Here is an 18,578-nt window from a genome sequence, read left to right on the forward strand (position 1 = left end):
TGGTTAGTTTGATATACGACTGCAGTCTCTTAACTCAGATATTTCTGCTAATGCTGTACAGATGTGATTTATCTCATTCTATTATAGCAAGTAAAAAGGTTAGCGCTTAGCTGCTGCTCTGGTATTTGTAGATTTGTTCTTTTGGAAAATGTTTGCAAAGCTTTCCCTAGTGTGCTGGTAACTAGATGAAACTTCAACTACAAAGAACGCTTCATCAACAAAGCAATAAACGTTGTTAAGCTGTGTCCCTTGAAGATTAATCAATTTAAGGAGCAAGGACAGTTGGAGAAGATCTTTTGTTATGCTGGCTCTTACCACAGCTTGATTGACGAGGTTCATGTGGATTTGGAGAAAGGTGTTGTGCAACCACATAAGCAACTCAGCTTCTGTTTTGTAACTGAAGAGAAAATAATTGCTAAGACCGGGTCTGGAATGTTCTTATTCTGCCCAAGGCACTGTGTTTTTCCAAAGGTCGGGTGACACCGTCAATATTATTAGTTTCTTCTTTGATATACGATGATACTTTCCTTGGGTAGTCCTCTCCTGCTCATTTTTAGGAAGCTGTCCTATGCAATGGATGTGTTCACATGATATAGCCACACTCTGACATTATGGGAACTATTGTGGTAGTTATAGTTCAGTGTTTCCTGTGAAGAACCAACATTGGATTAATTGAGTGAAACTTAGTCAACTATGGATAATCCTCAATAACTCCTGTGCTGACAGTTTCCTTATTGTGACCCACAGTATAATTCCAGAACAGAATCTATCTTTAATCTACGTTACAGACAAGAAGACAGTCAGACTGGAATGTTTCCTGATGTTTCTCTTGGTTACTATAATGATTCAAGAAAAGCTTGTTAAGATGAATGAGGGGAAAAGAAACTGGCCATTTTCTTGTGTTAATTGAAGATTTAAGGGCAAATGCTGTTCCATGGAAAACATTTTTCCAGGCTTACTGACTGTTTCATAACTACATGCACATATTGTGAATTCTTGACCAGATGGGACTCCTATGTCATTTAATAATTGTATGAGAGGAGAGATTCTGCAGGAATAACATTAAGTGTCTTCCACTATGGTGATGGGAAATCTGGTACCTGCAAGATTTACCTTCTGAATTAGGTTACCACTGGTCTGAGGGGAGATTAAATGGGAATGTGAAATGCTTAGGTAGATGTCGTGCAGTTCAGCATGACATCAGAGTGACAACTCAAGCTATGAAGCTACTGGTCAGATGGGAACTGGAAACTGTGGTTTGAGTTAGATTTACAAGCCATGTTTTTTCATAGTTGGTTTCCCACATGAGTAGAATCACATATGTGTTAACCCATGGTATTTAAATCAATACATTATTAAAGAAGTCCTTTTGACCTAGTTTGTATGTAACCATTTACAAACTGCAGTGGCTGGATTCACTGAACTTGATAAGCCAAAATTATTGGCTTACCCTTATTACAAGCTTAGTGCAAAGCATGCACTTGGACTGAGTCTATAACTAAGTATAATCATAAATAAAAAAGTAGATATGTTGCTTTGACTCCAAATGTTAAGGAAACTTATTTATTGCTTATTTATTGCAAATGCTAAGGAAATTTGTTTGCTTTTATCTTGCTGTTATTTTAATTTAAATTGGTTGTTTTTAATGATTTTTATATACTTTGATTATTACTATGTATGCCACCCAGAGTCACCATGTGAGATGGGCAGCTATACAAATGTGATTAAATAAACAGAAAATGAAAGCTTAGAAGTGTCCTTAAATATTGCTCTGGTATGTTTGCATCTGTTCTGTCAGCCTAGTCTCACTTTATCAGATTTGCAGCAGGCCGAAAGCAACATTTAGATAAGTTCAGCCTCATGAACTCTTCTGCTTGTTGCAGGTGGATAAAATTTGAAGAGAAAGTGGAACAAGGAGGAGAGAGGTGGAGTAAGCCCCATGTTGCCACATTATCCCTTCACAGTCTGTTTGAACTGAGGACATGTATAGAGAAAGGCTCTATTCTGCTGGATCTGGAGGCCTCATCACTCCCTCAAGTTGTAGGTAAGTCTTATCAGAGAAGGCCCATTCATGTATGTAGCATCTTTTGTTTTGATTGAGAAGAACTACAGTACTGTGGTCTGTTGAATATGATGTTGGATATGAGAATGAAAGGCTAGGTTTCTAATTTCTCTTCATTGTTCAGTATGTTCAGATGGTCCACCAAGAGGGATCATCTCTGAGGACTGAAAGATGCTAAACTCAAGTCAGAGTTTGAGGCTCCCTAGCATTCTTGATGATTTATTAAGCCCCCCAAATTCAGTGGATTTGCAGGACAGTTATGCAAGAAGCATTACTTTCTGTTCAAGAAAAGCCATGTTTTGTTCTCCAATTTTTATAAACAGCTTACTCTTATACAAGAAAGTTAATTGGACAATTGGACTTCATCTCACATGCTTATTTGTAGGGTTATACACTTAATGTCCATTGTTTACAGCTGGTTCCTCAGGTAAAGAAAACCAACAATTCCTTTTTTCTATTTTTTTAAAGCAAGAAGATGTAATTGTTGCTTCTGATCAATCTGTATTTACTGTTATTTGTCAAATTAAAACCTGGAGTCTAGTAAAAGAGGGAAGTAGGAGAAAAAGTTGGAATCTAATAACAAAAGAAGTAAAACCAAGTGTTTCTGCATGCTGAAAACATATCAATAATCCTGAGGAATCCAAGACAAACAATAGTATTAAATTAGTAATGTTAGCTTATAAATATTGAAGCAGAAAAAGAATCAACCAGCTGCTGTAACTATAGAATAAAATGTCCAAATGATATTCTGGTATTTGCTTTTTTTCATATTTATGGCTGGTTTGGGGGAATTATTCACCTAAAGTTTATTACAATTGGTTTTGTATGTTTATGCCAGTTGTTTTATTTCTGTTGTAAATTGCCCTGGGAATATGAATAAATAGTTGTATAACAAAAGTTATAAATGCATAAATTAGAGTAAATTAAATTCTCAGTTTGATTTGATTGAGCCTCTTGAGAGCACTTGCAAGAGGTGAGATGTTGAAAGGCACAGAGGAATATTACTGTATGACAATGTTACTGGGTCAGTTACAAATCTGGCAGATATAGTGACAGTCCCAACTTTGTGGTAGCTGAATTTCAATACCTGAAGAAAAGATGTGGTTTGCATAGTCAACCAGCGACATGTTTACTTTGCAGTAGTGTAACTTGCATGCACTCTTTAAACTGAGGCATTGGTGGTTATCCTTACCTGGTTCCTTTATAAAAGAACAAAGGAACACACTATTTCAAGTTAATTGAAATGAAATAGGTAATTTAAAATACACTTGTGTGGAGGACTGATTACATTGCAGGATCCAACCCATCAGATTGCAACCAATGTTATCATTAGCAAGCCTGGCCATTTTTGGTTGGAAATAATGGCATGGGGATGGTGGTTTGCAACCCAAAGTGCCCCACTGCAGAAATCTTCCCTATTTGTTTGCATCTTGGAAGTTTACTAACCTAGCAACCAACTTCCAAACAGCTTTCACTGTTCCTTGTCTCCCCTCATCCACTTGATTGCCTCTTTTCTCATCACAGAGATGGTTGTTGACAATCAGATTGACACTGGACTGCTAAAGCAAGATATGAAGGACAAAGTCATCTACACGCTGCTCAGGAAGCATCGGCATCAAACCAAAAAATCTAACCTGCGTTCGTTGGCTGACATTGGAAAGACTGTCTCCAGTGCAAGTAGGATGTTAACCAACCCTGATAATGGTAATGCAGAGGCCAGTGGGCTGTGGCCTTCCCTTACAGACCCGCTGAAAAACTAACTCCACTCTCAGCTGAAGGCAGCGCATCTAATCCATGAGTAGATTAGCAGACCATACTGACTAATGCATCAGTTATGGATTCTGAAGGCTTATAATGCTATGGCGCATTGCTCTAACCATGTCTCTACTGCAACCTGGGAAATGTTGTGGTTGTGTTTTACTTTAATTAGTCTTGGGCATTGCTGGAATGCAGCAGCAGCCGCAGGGAAGAATGACAAAAACAGTGCTGTGCTGTGGCGCCACCCATTTTGTTTCTATGGTGCCTTGTTGCATGCCCGTACATAAAGAGGGTAGCACTGCTTCTGTCTTTCGAAAAAATCTTTTACTGTTACAAATACATTACATGTCTTCTGAAGTTAAGTATGCTGTTTTCAGCCATGGGAGGTTAGAATTGTGTGTGTGTCAGCTTTTGACAGCATCAGTAATCACAGAGAAAATAGGTTGGTGACCATTTTGAATTCTGTAATGAAAAGAAGCAGTAATGAAGACTGCAGTTCTGAGAACCAGTCATTAATGGATTTGAATAAAAAGTTCTCACTGGGAAAAGTTTGTACAATCGTGTTAAATGTCCTAAAGTTCCAAAAATGAAAGGATAAAGAAATCAACATCTGTTCTGAAATCTTTTGAAATACAGGAAAGGAGTATCATACCATTTTTAATACGCATGAGTTATGTAGGAATTAGCAATGGTTAATTCTCTGTGAAGAAGAGAAAAATGTATTTAACAGATAAAATGAAGTCTCAGAATCATTTACCATGGAAGTGTCTTTGACAAAAATGCAGCATATTAACTTTGTGATAATATGACATACAGATTTTATTATCTCTTAATACAGTTGTAAGATGTTCCCTTTTACAATGAGTTCTTTGGGGCTTTATCCAGGGTAAAAAAGATAAGTTGATGACTTGGGAAATAAATGGAGACAATAGTTTATGTACATGTTGGAAGCCAGAAGAATGGTTGAGAATTTACTGAGATGGTACAACTGCATGGAGAAAACTTCTCAACTTGCCTTTATGGTTTGAATGAACTGCAAAATTGTGATTCCCACCTTCATGCCTGCATCCTCTGGTGGGATAGTCTGAAACATGCAGTACTGTGTAATCCTGTTAAATGTAGAAATGGGTTTTTGAACTTCTAATGATTTGCCTTGTTGACCTCCAGCACAACAGATGTTTTAAATGCAGATTTTCCAGTTCTGAATTACCATTTCCTTCCAAAACAAGACTAGCCTTCCATGCCTCAATTGCACAGTTTGCCAATCGGGGAACACATAATTTCATGCCCTCAAATTTGTCAAGGTACACATATGATTTAGGGTAATCTGAAGTGTGATGTAGATGCTCTACCAAGCATTTATGTTGCTTTGCATTTATTTGTGCAGGCATGACTGTATCAACCACAAATCTAATGGCCCAGGAGCTCCTTGTGTGTAGAAACCAACCCCCCCCCCCAAGCTTTGTATTAGAAAGCTTCAGATGCAACTGTTGAAATGTTGATGTATGGTATGGCTAGCAAAAATTTCTATCTGAAACCTTGGAGAAGAGAGGACAGTCAGGATGAAGAATATTAAGACTAGGTAGTCCAAATGGTCTGACTCAGGAGATGGGCTGCCTGGATTCCTCTGGAAATCTGTGGACTTCTGTGAGTTGAAATGCCCATTGGTCTTGCGGAAGAGTGTAGGATTTCTTTCTTTATTAAATGGGGAAGGAAGCCTGATTTTACTTATTTTACTTTGCGTGCAGTGCTGTCCAGCATGTGGTCATTTTCTGTGCTCCCTAGTTAAAAATAGGTTCCTGCCCTTACTCTCCAAGAAGCTTTATGTTAAAAGCATAATTCAATGCAGTCCAATGAATAAATAAAAAAAAACTCTTAGAAGAATTTGGCGTAATGCAATATTCAGGTTAGATTGCCAATGGAAAACCAAACCCCAGCTGGAAAGGACTACAACCCTCACTGCCTATTGTAAGTAACTTGGGTTTGCACGATGTTTTATTTGGGTTTTCAGGAGTTGAAGAAGACACCACATTCCGTGTATTACATTCTTTAAGTCTCTTGTTAGAATAAACTCTAAGCTGCTGTGTGAGGCCCAGAAGAAATTTAATTAACAGTATCCTGAAGCATCCACTACAGATACTGAATTATAGTATCTCAACTATGGGAAAGAGAGTTCTGCCACCACTGAGGGTACTGGGGATTTCATGCGGCCATAGTTTCTGCACATGAGAAGTACAACTGTCTTTCCAACTGATCAGTGCTCCTGGGACCAGTCTCATGACTCTGCAATGCACTGTGGTGACTTACGTCAACCTTGGTTGGGGAGGTAATGCCATTTTGCCTATTCCCTTCCTATTTTGGCAGCACCATGTGTCATGGTGGTTATTACTTTCATGCGCAGGCCAATCACAATTGTGTGAATCTGAAAGTCCAGTCTATGCACATTTTCCATGGTTATCCAGCCACTACTTCCAGGTGCTGCTGATTGGAACTGGACTTCTTGGTCATTTGTTGAGACACTGCCACCCCCTTGAACCACTTGTGGGGCATGGTGCTCGCCTGTTATTGTTTCCTTCTCCTTCACTCTTGCCCATCTTCTGGTTCCCATATCCAAGTCTGTGTCAATGTCTGCCTTCTTCCCTGTGATCATTCCTTCCCAGCCTTACAGAGTAACTAACCTTTTCTAGTATGACATGAGAAATAATGTTTCTAATGCCCACAGTCTAATGGGATTTCTGTGATTTCATTTCTGAGAGTCAAAAATCTCACGGATTTGCATGGTATGAGAACTATAAAGTCTTGCAACTTTTGGCTAGCTAATGAACATTTGCTCTTACATAATAATTGAAAAAGCAGAATCAGTTTAATGATGGCGTTCCATGGGTGCACTAGACAGGAATGTAGGAGGGAGACAAGTAAACTTTTTGAATGTCATGTGAAAAGTGACTTTAAGAGTGGTCATAGTAGCAACTGTCGGATTTCTCTTGCTCTTTGGCCACGGTCAACATTGGAGAAAGCTAGGTAAAACAGAAAGTTAATAGAAATGGCAAAGCAAACACAGTTATAGCAAAGTAAAGCAAATTTTACAGCCTACTTAGCTTGGTGCCTTCCAGATGCATTCAAATTCAACTTCCACAATTCCCAGTCAACTTGGACATTGAAGCATACCAGGTTGAGGAAGGTTGGTTAAAAATCTTTGAGGACCCTCATTTATCACCAAATGGCATATAGATGAAATTTCCAAGGGAGACTGGAGCTAAGGATCCATCCCTTCAAATATCTATTTCTGCTAGTCCTCATTTTCCAGGCTGCTTGGAACAATCCATTTTTGGTATGAGCATTTAGAATTTATTTATTTAAACATATATCTTACTGCCTGAAACCTGGCAGACTCTAGGCAGCTTATAGAAATCAAGTGTTAAAAAGAAAATGCAAATCAAGAATTAAATTAGGATTAAAATAACTAAAAGTACATATCATAAAATTAAGTGGCATTACAATAGGCCAATCCCCAAAGGCTCTCCAGAAGAGCCAAGTTTTCACCAGCTTCTGGGAGGCTATGAAGATAGGGGCTGCACACACTTCAGTACCAAGCTGTTCCAGAGGAGGGGAGCTGCTACAGAGAATATTTGCCATTGTCCCCCCTTCTGGTAGGTGGGATCTTCAGCAGGCACTCCCTAGTTGGCGTGATAGGACTGGTGATAACTACTGGGAGAAAGGTACTTTCTAAGAAACCTACTGGTAGCCAGTGCAGCTCCTATGACAATGTTAACATAGCAGTACCAAGACCAACCACTCATTGTGGGCAGCTTGGCATTTTGGACCAGCTGATGTTTTTGGGTGGTCTTCAAGTTACAGTAATCTAAACTGATACAAGCAGTCTGCTAAGTGGCTGTACGTAGATGGACCAGACTGAGATGGAGGCATTTAGAGTCAGGAATGCATTCAAGGGAGGTTTATTACAGGTCCAAATTCTGATTGCAAATATTCACTTTCCCAAAGGGGACTTTTATTGAATAATCTGGTTGTGTTCAGATGTGGTGGCTAATTATCTAAAGGAGGCTAGTGCAGTTCAGAAAAAGACTGGCTGGGAGCAACTTGAATGGTGAGCTGGCTTGGGTTGGGTCTTGGGTTGGGTCAGTCTGCCATGAATGACCCTTTGCATTGTATCCTGTTCAATGCACGTTCTGCTGAACTGCAGCTTAGGACTTCATGAATTAGAATGGAAGATTCCAGGTGCTATCCAGATGTCATGATACCACTTGCCAGATATTGCATAACTATTCTGTCTTTCCTTCCTTGTTTCTTTTTAATGTAGTAAGGAGAAAAACACACATACACGCACACACAAAGGAAATGCAAGGGAATTACCTTCAGAAGGCAACAACATCTTCTAAAATGTCATATTTAAGGCAGGACAGTTGCTTGATAAACTCTGATTTGAAAGTCTCTTTTTTTTCTCCAAGAATATAATTATAGGGAACTGGTTTTCAAAGTGTAAATGATAAAAAATGACAGGACAGATGTTTGACCCATAAGGTGCAGAACCAAGCAGGACGTATTAGAAATACTTGAACTTTAAAAATTTCCCAGGAACTGGAGATTAGATGCAATTTGATGATTAAGTAGAGCTGTACATTTTCCCCCTAAAAAGGTTCTTTCAGTGGGAAAGACAGTTAAAGCCTCACAGACCTAATCCAGAAAAGAATACTGTGTCACCTTTGCAAGATGGAAATTGTAATGAGGACAATAATAGCATTTTGTCACTTAGAAGAAAATGTCATTTTCTCTGAAATGCTATACACCTCTAATTTGATTCTTTTGTCAAAAAATAAATTTGAATTGCACTTTTCAAAAGATTTTTTTTCCTAACCTAAGTGCTGCAGAACTAGGGTATGAGCAAATCAAAGAGGAAAATAGGTGAGAATTAAAAGTGACAAGGCTGTAGAAGAAGAAAAAAAAAATACTGTGATTCAAGAGTGAATGGAATAGTTACCTATATATAAGGTTATAGCCTAATGCCATCTATTCTTAATAAGAGAAGATACTAACAAGCTTTAAAGTGAAATTAGTAGCCATGCTAGAAATAAGAAACCTAGTAATCTTATTTCAATTCCTTAGGCTAAAACAACAGTTTGAAAACAAAGAATTTATCATTTATTTATCATGATTACTTATTTAAGCTAGAGGTTGTTAAAAATGTATCAGGAAGATTGCTATTGTCAATAAGTTGGATTCTTGGAGGCAAGTCAATGGGGTTTTATTCTTGAAATGCTCTGCTTATTTTAAATAGTTAAATAATATAGAACTTGAAAACTAAGGAGAGAAGAACAGAGGGAGGGGGTTGACAGGTAAAAAGAGCAAGCTAATGAGTCATTATCACTTTATTTTAAGTGCTATAAAATGGAACACGTTTTTATTCATTGAGAACGTGCTTGAATAACACGAATAACTCATTTCCACATGTTCAGGTACAAACTGTTTCAGTGTAAACTTCTCATGTAGGCCATTTCTCAGCATGTGTTAGAATCCAACAACAACCTGCAAAATTTGGGCCAAACTATGTTTTTGGCTGTAATATCTTCTATGATGAGTCATAAAATAATTTGTGTGAACATTTTTGCACTTGTTTCAGTAATTTAGGTATCTTTACAAGAATAAAACCAACAAGTTATGTTCAGAAATTTTACCAGGTAGCATCTTAGATGGCAGAACCTAGCTGTCCTTGTCATTACTTAGGCCTCATTAGTTAGGGAAAGTTCATACTTAGCCCAGAGAGTAGATAGAGCACCCAAGCAGTATTCTGTTGGCCCTGATGGCTTCATTAAACATGAAACCACCACCACCACCATCATTATCATCTTGATTTTTTAAAAACCTGAACATTTTTTGAAAAATCAGTCAGCTCTATTATGTCATCTAAAATGGCTTGACTTAATCTTATAATTTGAATGCAATCCAAATGTCAGGTGTTCTATAGGCCAGGTGTTATGAACATGCTACTATAAATGGCATTCTTCCACCCAATGTTTTGGCACCCTAACTCTCAGAATTTAGTTGGCCATGAGGGCTGGGAATTCAGAGAGTTGAAGTCCCAAATATCTAGAGGGAAGCAGGTTGGGCAAAGTTGTTATATACAGTATAATGGGTCTACTTTTTTTCTTGGCACTCTTAGGTATACATAAACTCACCTAATCAAACTTTGGAGACATTCACTTCATTTTGTAGGACTATCGCTGTTTATAGTTACTACTTGTTTCTGGAACGCTGTGGGCACTTAAATGTCAACTAATTTTGCATATTTGTTTTAGAGAGCCAGTCCCCAAAATATAGCTCATTGTTTCCCTCTAGAACTTAGGTTTGCTAATCTTTCAGCTGCTGCAATTAATACTGTGCTAAAATCTCAAAAAGTTTTCATGGCCTAGGAAGGAGACTTCAGTTTTTCCTCACTTGACTTAAGGGTGATCATTGTTGCTTTATTACTGAGGTAGGAGACCCTGCTACTCTGGGGTTTGTGGTCTCAGCACACTTGTAGTTTGGGGGAAGCTGCTCCAGTTCAGCAATGAGGCGAAATAATGTAAATGAAACAGTATCATGCAGACAGCCATGGGACTTTGCACCCTAGGCTCAATGCCAAAGTTACTTAATTCCCGTATTTCTACTGGCCAGCTGACCCCCCCCCCAAAAAAGTCATATGAATAAGCCGTTAAGTTAAAGAGCAAAATCTTATGAACGGTTGCCTAATTATGGCTTAGTTTCTTGTATTCTTTATCCGTAATGTATATGGTTTTCTTTGCAACCCCGCATCTTCTCTTCTCTTCTCTTCTCTTCTCTTCTCTTCTCTTCTCTTCTCTTCTCTTCTCTTCTCTTCTCTTCTCTTCTCTTCTCTTCTCTTCTCTTCTCTTCTCTTCTCTTCTCTTCTCTTCTCTTCTCTTCTCTTCTCTTCTCTTCTCTTCTCTTCTCTTCTCTTCTCTTCTCTTCTCTTAGCTACAAATGATCAGATGCCCAAAATTATGCAGTGCGCTTTCTAGCTATTCACCTTGAAGGTGTTGGCAAATGTACTGGCTGAGTAATTTCTGATGAACGGACCGTTGCATGTTCTCTGTGACATCTTAACACAAGGGCCTGAAGACTTTCCTGTCTTAATTCCATTGCTTATGCAGTAGCTTTACCTCAGCCACCCCCAACCTGAGACCTTCCAGTTGATTTGGGACTCTTATCCCCCAAATTTGCAGCCAGTTCTGAAGTTTGCAGTGCGAACAGATCTGGAAGTTCCCACATTGGGGACGGTGGCTCTTCTTTCTCTCCTTCCTAATACTGTTGTCTCCTTCTCATCTTGCTGCTGCTTTCGACTGCTGTTCTGCCTTCTGCTTGCAACGCTAAAGCTCGCTACCCACTTGAGAGTTCTGTGCCCTGCCTGGCAACCCGCACACTGGATGATGAAATCGGAATACAGCGCAGCCCCAGCGTGGGATGGCTAAGTAAGTGGATGGTGGGAGGTTGTGGACTGGGGTGGTGGCTAGTCCGGGGATCAGGAGAAGACAGTTCCCAAATCCATCCTTTTCTGGAGGAGTTGCCCAGTTCTTCCTACCAGGAACTCTGGGGCTTAAACCTCAAACTGCATAGTCAGAGACTAGAATCATGCTTAAGGGGCTACTGTGGGATGCTCAAGTCTTAAAATGCAGAATGCAGGAGAGGTATGTAATACAGCCTCCTTGAGTGACAGTAAGATAAGCACACCAAAGTGTTACCTGGTGGCCACAGTGTGGTCTCTATTCCTGGGTGCTCACTGTGATGCTCGTGGATGATAGTATGCTCACCGAAACATTTCTTGCTGCTTCTCACACTCCCTGTCCCATCTAATTTCCCTTTCTTATAGTCTTTTATTTCAAAAAGTGAATCTGAAACTAGCATTCTACAAAATAAAGACCCCAGCTTCATGAATAATTTGTATTTCCACTAACGCTTCTGCACCTATATAGATCCCAGAGGTATTTTTAGAGGAGGGAAAAACATTGGAGGGGGCTATATCATAGTGGTTTAGTTTGTCTTCTGCTAAATAGATTTCCAAGATTGCTGACATCTGCCATGACAGTTATTTTGTGGGATGGCCATGACAAGCTGTTGGTGTTCCAAATGGGCCTCTTGGGGATTTTTGCCCATAGCTTCTTCCATGTCAAGCCACTGACTATAAGGACCCTGAAGTGGAACCCTCTGGTCTTAATTCAGCGATAGCACCTCTGAGCTCTTACCTTGTGCTAACACAGCCTTCCTCATCTAGTATGCCCCAGATATGGACTGCAACCCCCATTATGCAACTCCTATTGGCTGTATTCGCTAAGGTTGATGATGGTTTAGCACATCTAGAAGGTGCCAAATGGGAAGTTGCTCCTCCAGCTGTGTTAGAAGTTGCTCTCTAGGCCAGTTCTGTGCAGGTTGGTGCAAAATTGGGATAGAAAGCTTGTTCTGTTCCCCTCCCAATGGTGCAGAGTTGAACTCAGCAACCTTGCTTGGATATCATTTACTTTGGTGGTGGTGGTGGTGGTGGTAGTTTATCACATGTGAGACATGTGATCGTTCTAGTTTATCTGTCCTTGGAATGACTGGTTACTGACTTAGGATTGTATATAATGATTAGTTAAACTTCCTCAGTCATGTCTGAATTAGGTTTGTATTGGAATTTTCCAAGTCCACAAATCAACTAGGAGATTTTCATGCTCTGTAACTGGCTTCACTTGTTTATACAGTTCACATACCCTTTATATGACTCAAAGGTAGTTATGAACTGAAAGTGGGCCTCCTTGAGTGATCAGTGTTTCCCAACCTTAGCAATTTTAAGATATGTGGACTTCAACTCCCAGAATTCCCCAGCCAGCCAACCCTGTGACGTCACATCAGCAGAGAAATCTATAGGTTTGTGAATTTCCTGTCATGGTGTGTGTCTGTACCATCAGCTACACTGAAATGTTACATTGGAGGACAGTGTACATGGAAACCAGAACTGGGCACAAATAGCTTTTCAAAATTTCTCCGTCTATGGAAGGGGTAAATGAGACAGTCTGGGTGATATAATGGTTAAGGCTCTGGAAAAAGAGCAGGAAAACCCAGGTTTACTCTTCCTTTGGGCATGGAAGCCAGCTGGGTGAACGAGGGCTAGTCACTCCCTCTCAGCATCAAGTCAGCATCAAGCTTGGTAACAAGCCAGCTGAAAAATAAAACTCTCTGTTACATCACACACTGTAGAGAGTAAGGAAGATGACCTTAACAGAGGTAAGTGAGATCCATTACCAAAGCAATGAGAAGAAAGACCTATCTTATGTCCAAAACAAGCAGAAACTATGTGTAAGTGGCTCAGACAGACACCTCCCTAATTTGTGTGAGTATAAGAAGGGGAGGAGGGACAGCACAGTCAGACTTACATGATTCTGTTATGATAGCCACTCTCAATAAAATGAAGTTTAATCTTCCTGTGGAATTGATTTGCCAGTCTGGTCTACCTGGTGGGGCTGATATGCACTGATAACTTTGCTATGAGAACTGAACACTATGGGCTTAAATGTTAAATCTCCATGCTGGGGAAAATAACTGCAATTGATATGTTTCTTTTGAATAATATTGCATGGAATTCCAGCAATCATTATGAATCTAGGACTACTGAAAGAAAAGAACATTCTCTTTGTCTAAAATAGTGACAATTACTGTTGGAATGTACATTACTCTGCACACTTACCTGCTTTTAATATGTGCTCCTATCCTGTTGGACATGTTTACTCTTGGGGAGACGTGTTCCGTATTGCACCCTATTTTTACTAAGTCTTCTGCCATTTTACATTAATTTTGTTGTTCTTCATCCTTGTTGTGTGTTTATTTTGGACGCTGATAATAAGAAATCTACAAACTTCATATGCTCTTTGTACCAGTTAAGGAAAATGTTATACTCAAGATGCAAAAGCTATGCATAGCTTGTACGATTACATTGTCCAAATTTTGCAAAGACGGAGGGAGAGTGCAATGTTGTTATGCCATGATATTGTTCAGTTATTTTTTACATGCTCTGTAAAACCTGGGATGTTTTCCTGGTCAACTAACCCAGGATGAATAGAGCTACCCAAAAAACAAATTGGCCATGTGTATAAGAACCTTCAAAAGTCCACATTATCCCACATCCTGATTCTACACAGTATTCATGGAATGCTTTCAGCAAGTCCATGATATGGAAAAGAAGGGAGTAGCCCTCTTTTGCAACTCTGTTATGCTTTTTGTGGCCTGCAGAGCATAAAGGAGTGATGTTGAAGACATCCATGTATGCTTATTTGGCAATTGCTTTAGTTACAAGAAGAGTAGACTTTTGCAGCAAAAGCGAGAGTCTAGAGGCACCTTAAAGGATAAATGATAAAGTTGCAGTTTTTAATGTGTCATAAGAATCTTTATTGTTCTTGCATGATTTTAGTAACTGCTATAGGAGATAGTTGTCATCTTGTATCTTCTAGCTGATTAGAAATTATGTTCATAATAAAGCTATGTAGATGTAATTGTCGCACCTTAGGTTGTTAGCAAGTGCCAATACCTGACCCACCTTGTCTGGATTCTGAAGCTAAACTAGGCCTGATAAGTCTTTGGTTGGAAGATCACCTGGAAACCCCAGAGCTGGGAAATTCAAAAACTTCCTGGAATAAGGCAGAAGGCACTTCTATATTATTGCCAATAAAGTTTCATGGTTGTTTCCATGTAGTCACCAAGAGTCAAGCCTGACTCAAGGGCTTCTTTACCTCTAGGTTTCCAGACAAGGTCTGTGTAATTGGCAAGTTATCTTGGCCAGGTTTTGCTATAGCCTTGAGTCCCTATGTCCCTAATGTGTTTCAACTGATATGCTAAGTGGTTTGAAACTTGTACTTGCAGGTAGTCCAGCCTTGACACCCAGAAACTTGACTTCCTCTAGTTTGAATGACATCTCTGACAAACCTGACAAGGAGCAGGTAAGCTTCACATTTCTGGTCATCAGTGTACCCACATCAAGGGGTACCAGGAGTGCCTATGATGCAGAAGAATGAGAATGTGAGGACAGGAAGGATTTGGAGGGAAGGAGACCTGAACTTTTGCTAATTGTCATCTTAAGAAGCCATTACAGTAGTTGGTTGGTTTTGTTTTGGCTTAAGATGATATGCATAGTTTGTGTATAGAGTTACTTTTCAGTGATGAATTTTTTCTTGGCTTGGGGGTTGAACATCCATAGAGTGTCATTGGCCAAAAGCATTATCAGCTGCAAATGTCTTCCCAAGCCCCCCATCCTTTCAGTGTTCTCACTCTGACTTCTTTTATCTCCAGCTATTACTGTCAGATCAATCTCTCTCTCTTTCGCTGAATGTCACTAAAGAGTGTTCTACTGCAACCTTGCTTTAAGTAGCATTTACGTAGGTATTTGTTATCTAGTTCTGTTGATCATCTATTTTAGCTATAGCTGTTTATTCAGTTGATTATTTATATTTATGCATTAAGTTTAGATGCATTTTTAATGATTTTTATTAATTTGCTTGTATTGGTGAAGTGCATTTCTATTTATAATTTAATTGTGCTGGTCTAAACCATTGGCTATTCTCTCTCTCCCCCCTGTTAATTCTAATTTCAATCAAGGCTCTGCTGAGAAAGTATGGCAGTTTTAGATCTTTTCTCTCCCTCTCCCTCTCTCTCCCCCTAACACCACACATATGCGAACATACTGTGTATACAAAGTTCAAAGTTTTAAATTATCAATAACTTTTAAAATGCACCTTGATCAGAAACAAAGCTCATCAGTGAGGCTCCTTTAAAGTTCAGAGGGATTTCTCAAATAAGTCTAAATGGTTTTAATATAAAGCTTTTCATACTTTTCGAGAAGAGTTATCAGAAAAAGAGTAGCTCCTGATAATTAACTTGTATATTTTAGAGGAGGGAGGTCCTACTGTGTTGCTTCAAACTGCACCTCATTGATCTTTCATTGAGACCTCTAAGGTAGGTCTCAACTTGTAATTCAAACAGGCAGGAATTTGAATGGCTAATGAGCCATCCTTTCTGAATTGAGATTGACATTCAGATGGGTTGGACCCCATAATTCTAAGACTGTGTCAACATGAATCCTACTGGCTGAGAATTGTAATCCAAAACATGTGGAGAAGGGTGCCACAAATGCAACATAGAAATAATCTGGCAATAGAACATGTTTACCTTCAACAGTTTTATGTGATATGTGCACGTGCATGCGCTCGCTCTCATGCTCTCTTTCTCTCTTTATATATATAAAGTGTAGCAATGGAATAATCACATTCAGCTTTCTTGAATGTGGCAAAGAGAGAGGCACTTGTATCTGGATTTCTAAAGTACTTGTTCCTTTCTGTTGTCATGCAACTGCTTTGCAAAATGTATGTACTGGAGAACAAGGTAAAGTTAACTTGAGTGAAACATGATTGACATCTGATTTAAAATGTAGATTTTGAATGCAAATTAATTTAATTTAGGCTCAGATTTCAACTTTGGGTAGAGTTGGCCATCTTTTGGGTCCTTTGAGATGAATTAGCATCAGTTTTAAAAGAATTCCTAATCTGGCACTATGGAACACAGAAGACATGGAGCAGTACATGGTGTTCATCCTGTTATCTCATTCCATCTGATCTTTCACTCCATCTCAGATATTCTAGCCCAACTTCAGCTCCAGTAATGGCGTTTCTCAACTTCAACTCCCATAATTTCCAGCCATCCTGCTGGTAGAGAGAACCGAGTAGAGAAAACTGAATTAAGTAATCACTTAATGATTGGTGATTAAGTAATTCTCTGATGAATAAGGAATGAGTTAATCACTCTGGTGATTAAATTACTCATTTTAATCTTCTGTCTGTTCTCCGGTCAAGAGTTGAGGTGTCCTGTTCATGTCCCATAAAGAAACTGAGTTTTCTGCTCTTTTTAATGATTCTGTGATTCTAATGGGAACTGTCTGCATGTACATACAAAAATAGTGGATTGAATTGAGAAATAAGACTCATCAGCATAGTAAGACAGTAACTAGGATCTGAGTTAATATATATTCTAGTGAGGCCTTATTATGCAAAAAACAAATAAACAAAGAATGCTAGTCATCTAAGTTGCTGGAGACACACATTTTTCTTCTTGTTTTCAGTGATTGTATGTTCCTTCAATAATTTTCCTTCTTCCATTCCTAAACTGCATTTAAGTTAAGCAGTTTATTGATACTGTTAATACCTTAAGCATAAAATATCATATCACTTGATAGCAGTAAACATTTTCTGCCTGATTACAGAACCCCCCTCTCCGTTCTTTTCTTCACTCAATCTGACTACACCGAGTCAATTGACTTAAATAAATCTTGCTATTTTTAAGTAACAAAATACTTTACGCATGCAAAGACTTACTGTGTAGAAATTCCTCTTAAGAAATTCTTTTAAGGTGAAGCTACATTTCAGCCGAGACTGAAGTTTTAAAGTTTTAAAATTATTATTTTCAGGAAGAGGTACACGCTCATTATATGTAATTAAACTGATAAGTTAGTGGACTTAAATTGCATTCATTCTTCATGATAGAACTTAAGACAATGCATAACCAGTTTTATGCTCTGTATGTAATATATTCAGACTTCCCCAATTTTGTATCCTCCACATGTGTTAGACTGCAACTCCACCATCTGTAGACAAGCAGATAGTGTTCTTCAGGATTATGGAAGTTATATTCTGTCACTTCTGGAGGCTTAGGAAAAATGACGTAATTCATTCTGTAAACACAGGAAGTCTGCAGCCAGGGACTGAATCCTCTATTTCATTGCAAACTTTCCAGCCATTTAAGATATTTAGAAAGGTTTTAAGTGCTGTAATAGTAAACATTGGGGGTTCTACTTTATTGAAATTCACTGTTTTTCCTCTGATGTTTATAAATTATACTAGCTACATCTGTTTCACTTTGCTGAGAGAGCGTAGAGATAATCAACATGAATTCCTGTTCCCATTGCTCTGCCCCAAAGTATATTTATTTTTCAGACTGTTAATTGAAAATAACTAAGTAGTACACACAGATACCTGTTTGCTTCGTAAATTATAATGGCAATCGGACTCCCACTCAAGATGGTGACAGAGTGACAGCTCTTTAAAGAGGTCCTGAATGAACCCCACATGCTGTGCTTGTAAAATAGAACAGCAGGAAGGGATCATTTCTTTAAATAAGATGCACAGGAAACATGTAAACAGAAACAAACACTTCCAAAACGTGAAGACAACTAGGTATTAAAAATGTAACCGGTTATCAACACTTGCTGGGAAATTTCTCCTTAGTAATTTAATGTTTAGCTTTGATCATCAGGTTGTCAAATTTTGATTTTCGGAAAGCCTCTTAGGCAAAATCAAGAAAAGGGGTGTGAACAGGGAGAGCATGTGATTGTTTGGAGTCTGAAGTCAGGGTTGACATTGGCGAGCTAAAGACAAGGGGCATTGACATGGAGGAAACGAATAGTTTATAGGTAGAGTCTGACATAAGATGATAGTCTAGCAGAACCAGTTATTTAATGGGTTTGTAGAATATAGAGTTCAGATCATAGAAGAAGGAAATGGATTTGCTGAAGAAGAGTTTGTGGAAACTCAGCTAGAAACAAAGTGCGGTATTTTGCTTAATTGGTGGAATACCAAACACGCATGCCCAGAATTCAAGACCACGTAGGGAATTTAACTCATCTTGACCACCACTGGGCATCTCAGTCAGAGACAAATGGAAGTTGCCCATGAAT

The 18,578-nt window shown here is 38.8% G+C and overlaps 1 protein-coding gene across 2 annotated transcripts in view; it reads left to right on the forward strand.

Moving 5' to 3' along the window:
- SLC4A4 (solute carrier family 4 member 4) overlaps nt 1-18,578 on the forward strand; it is a 183,529-nt gene that overhangs the window by 96,854 nt on the left and 68,097 nt on the right. Inside the window, exons 5-7 of one of the 2 annotated variants that reach the window (XM_088133174.1) lie at nt 1,884-2,044; nt 3,587-3,766; nt 14,720-14,796. In XM_088133174.1, coding sequence (XP_087989300.1) covers nt 1,884-2,044; nt 3,587-3,766; nt 14,720-14,796 — 418 coding nt within the window. The remainder of the gene's footprint in view (nt 1-1,883; nt 2,045-3,586; nt 3,767-14,719; nt 14,797-18,578) is intronic. The other variant, XM_088133175.1, reaches the window with a different exon arrangement.

Source organism: Python bivittatus, unplaced genomic scaffold, assembly GCF_059951505.1.
Source record: "Python bivittatus isolate LINGU-HERP-01145 unplaced genomic scaffold, Pbiv_v1 ctg000070_np1212, whole genome shotgun sequence".
Lineage (NCBI taxonomy): Eukaryota > Metazoa > Chordata > Lepidosauria > Squamata > Pythonidae > Python > Python bivittatus.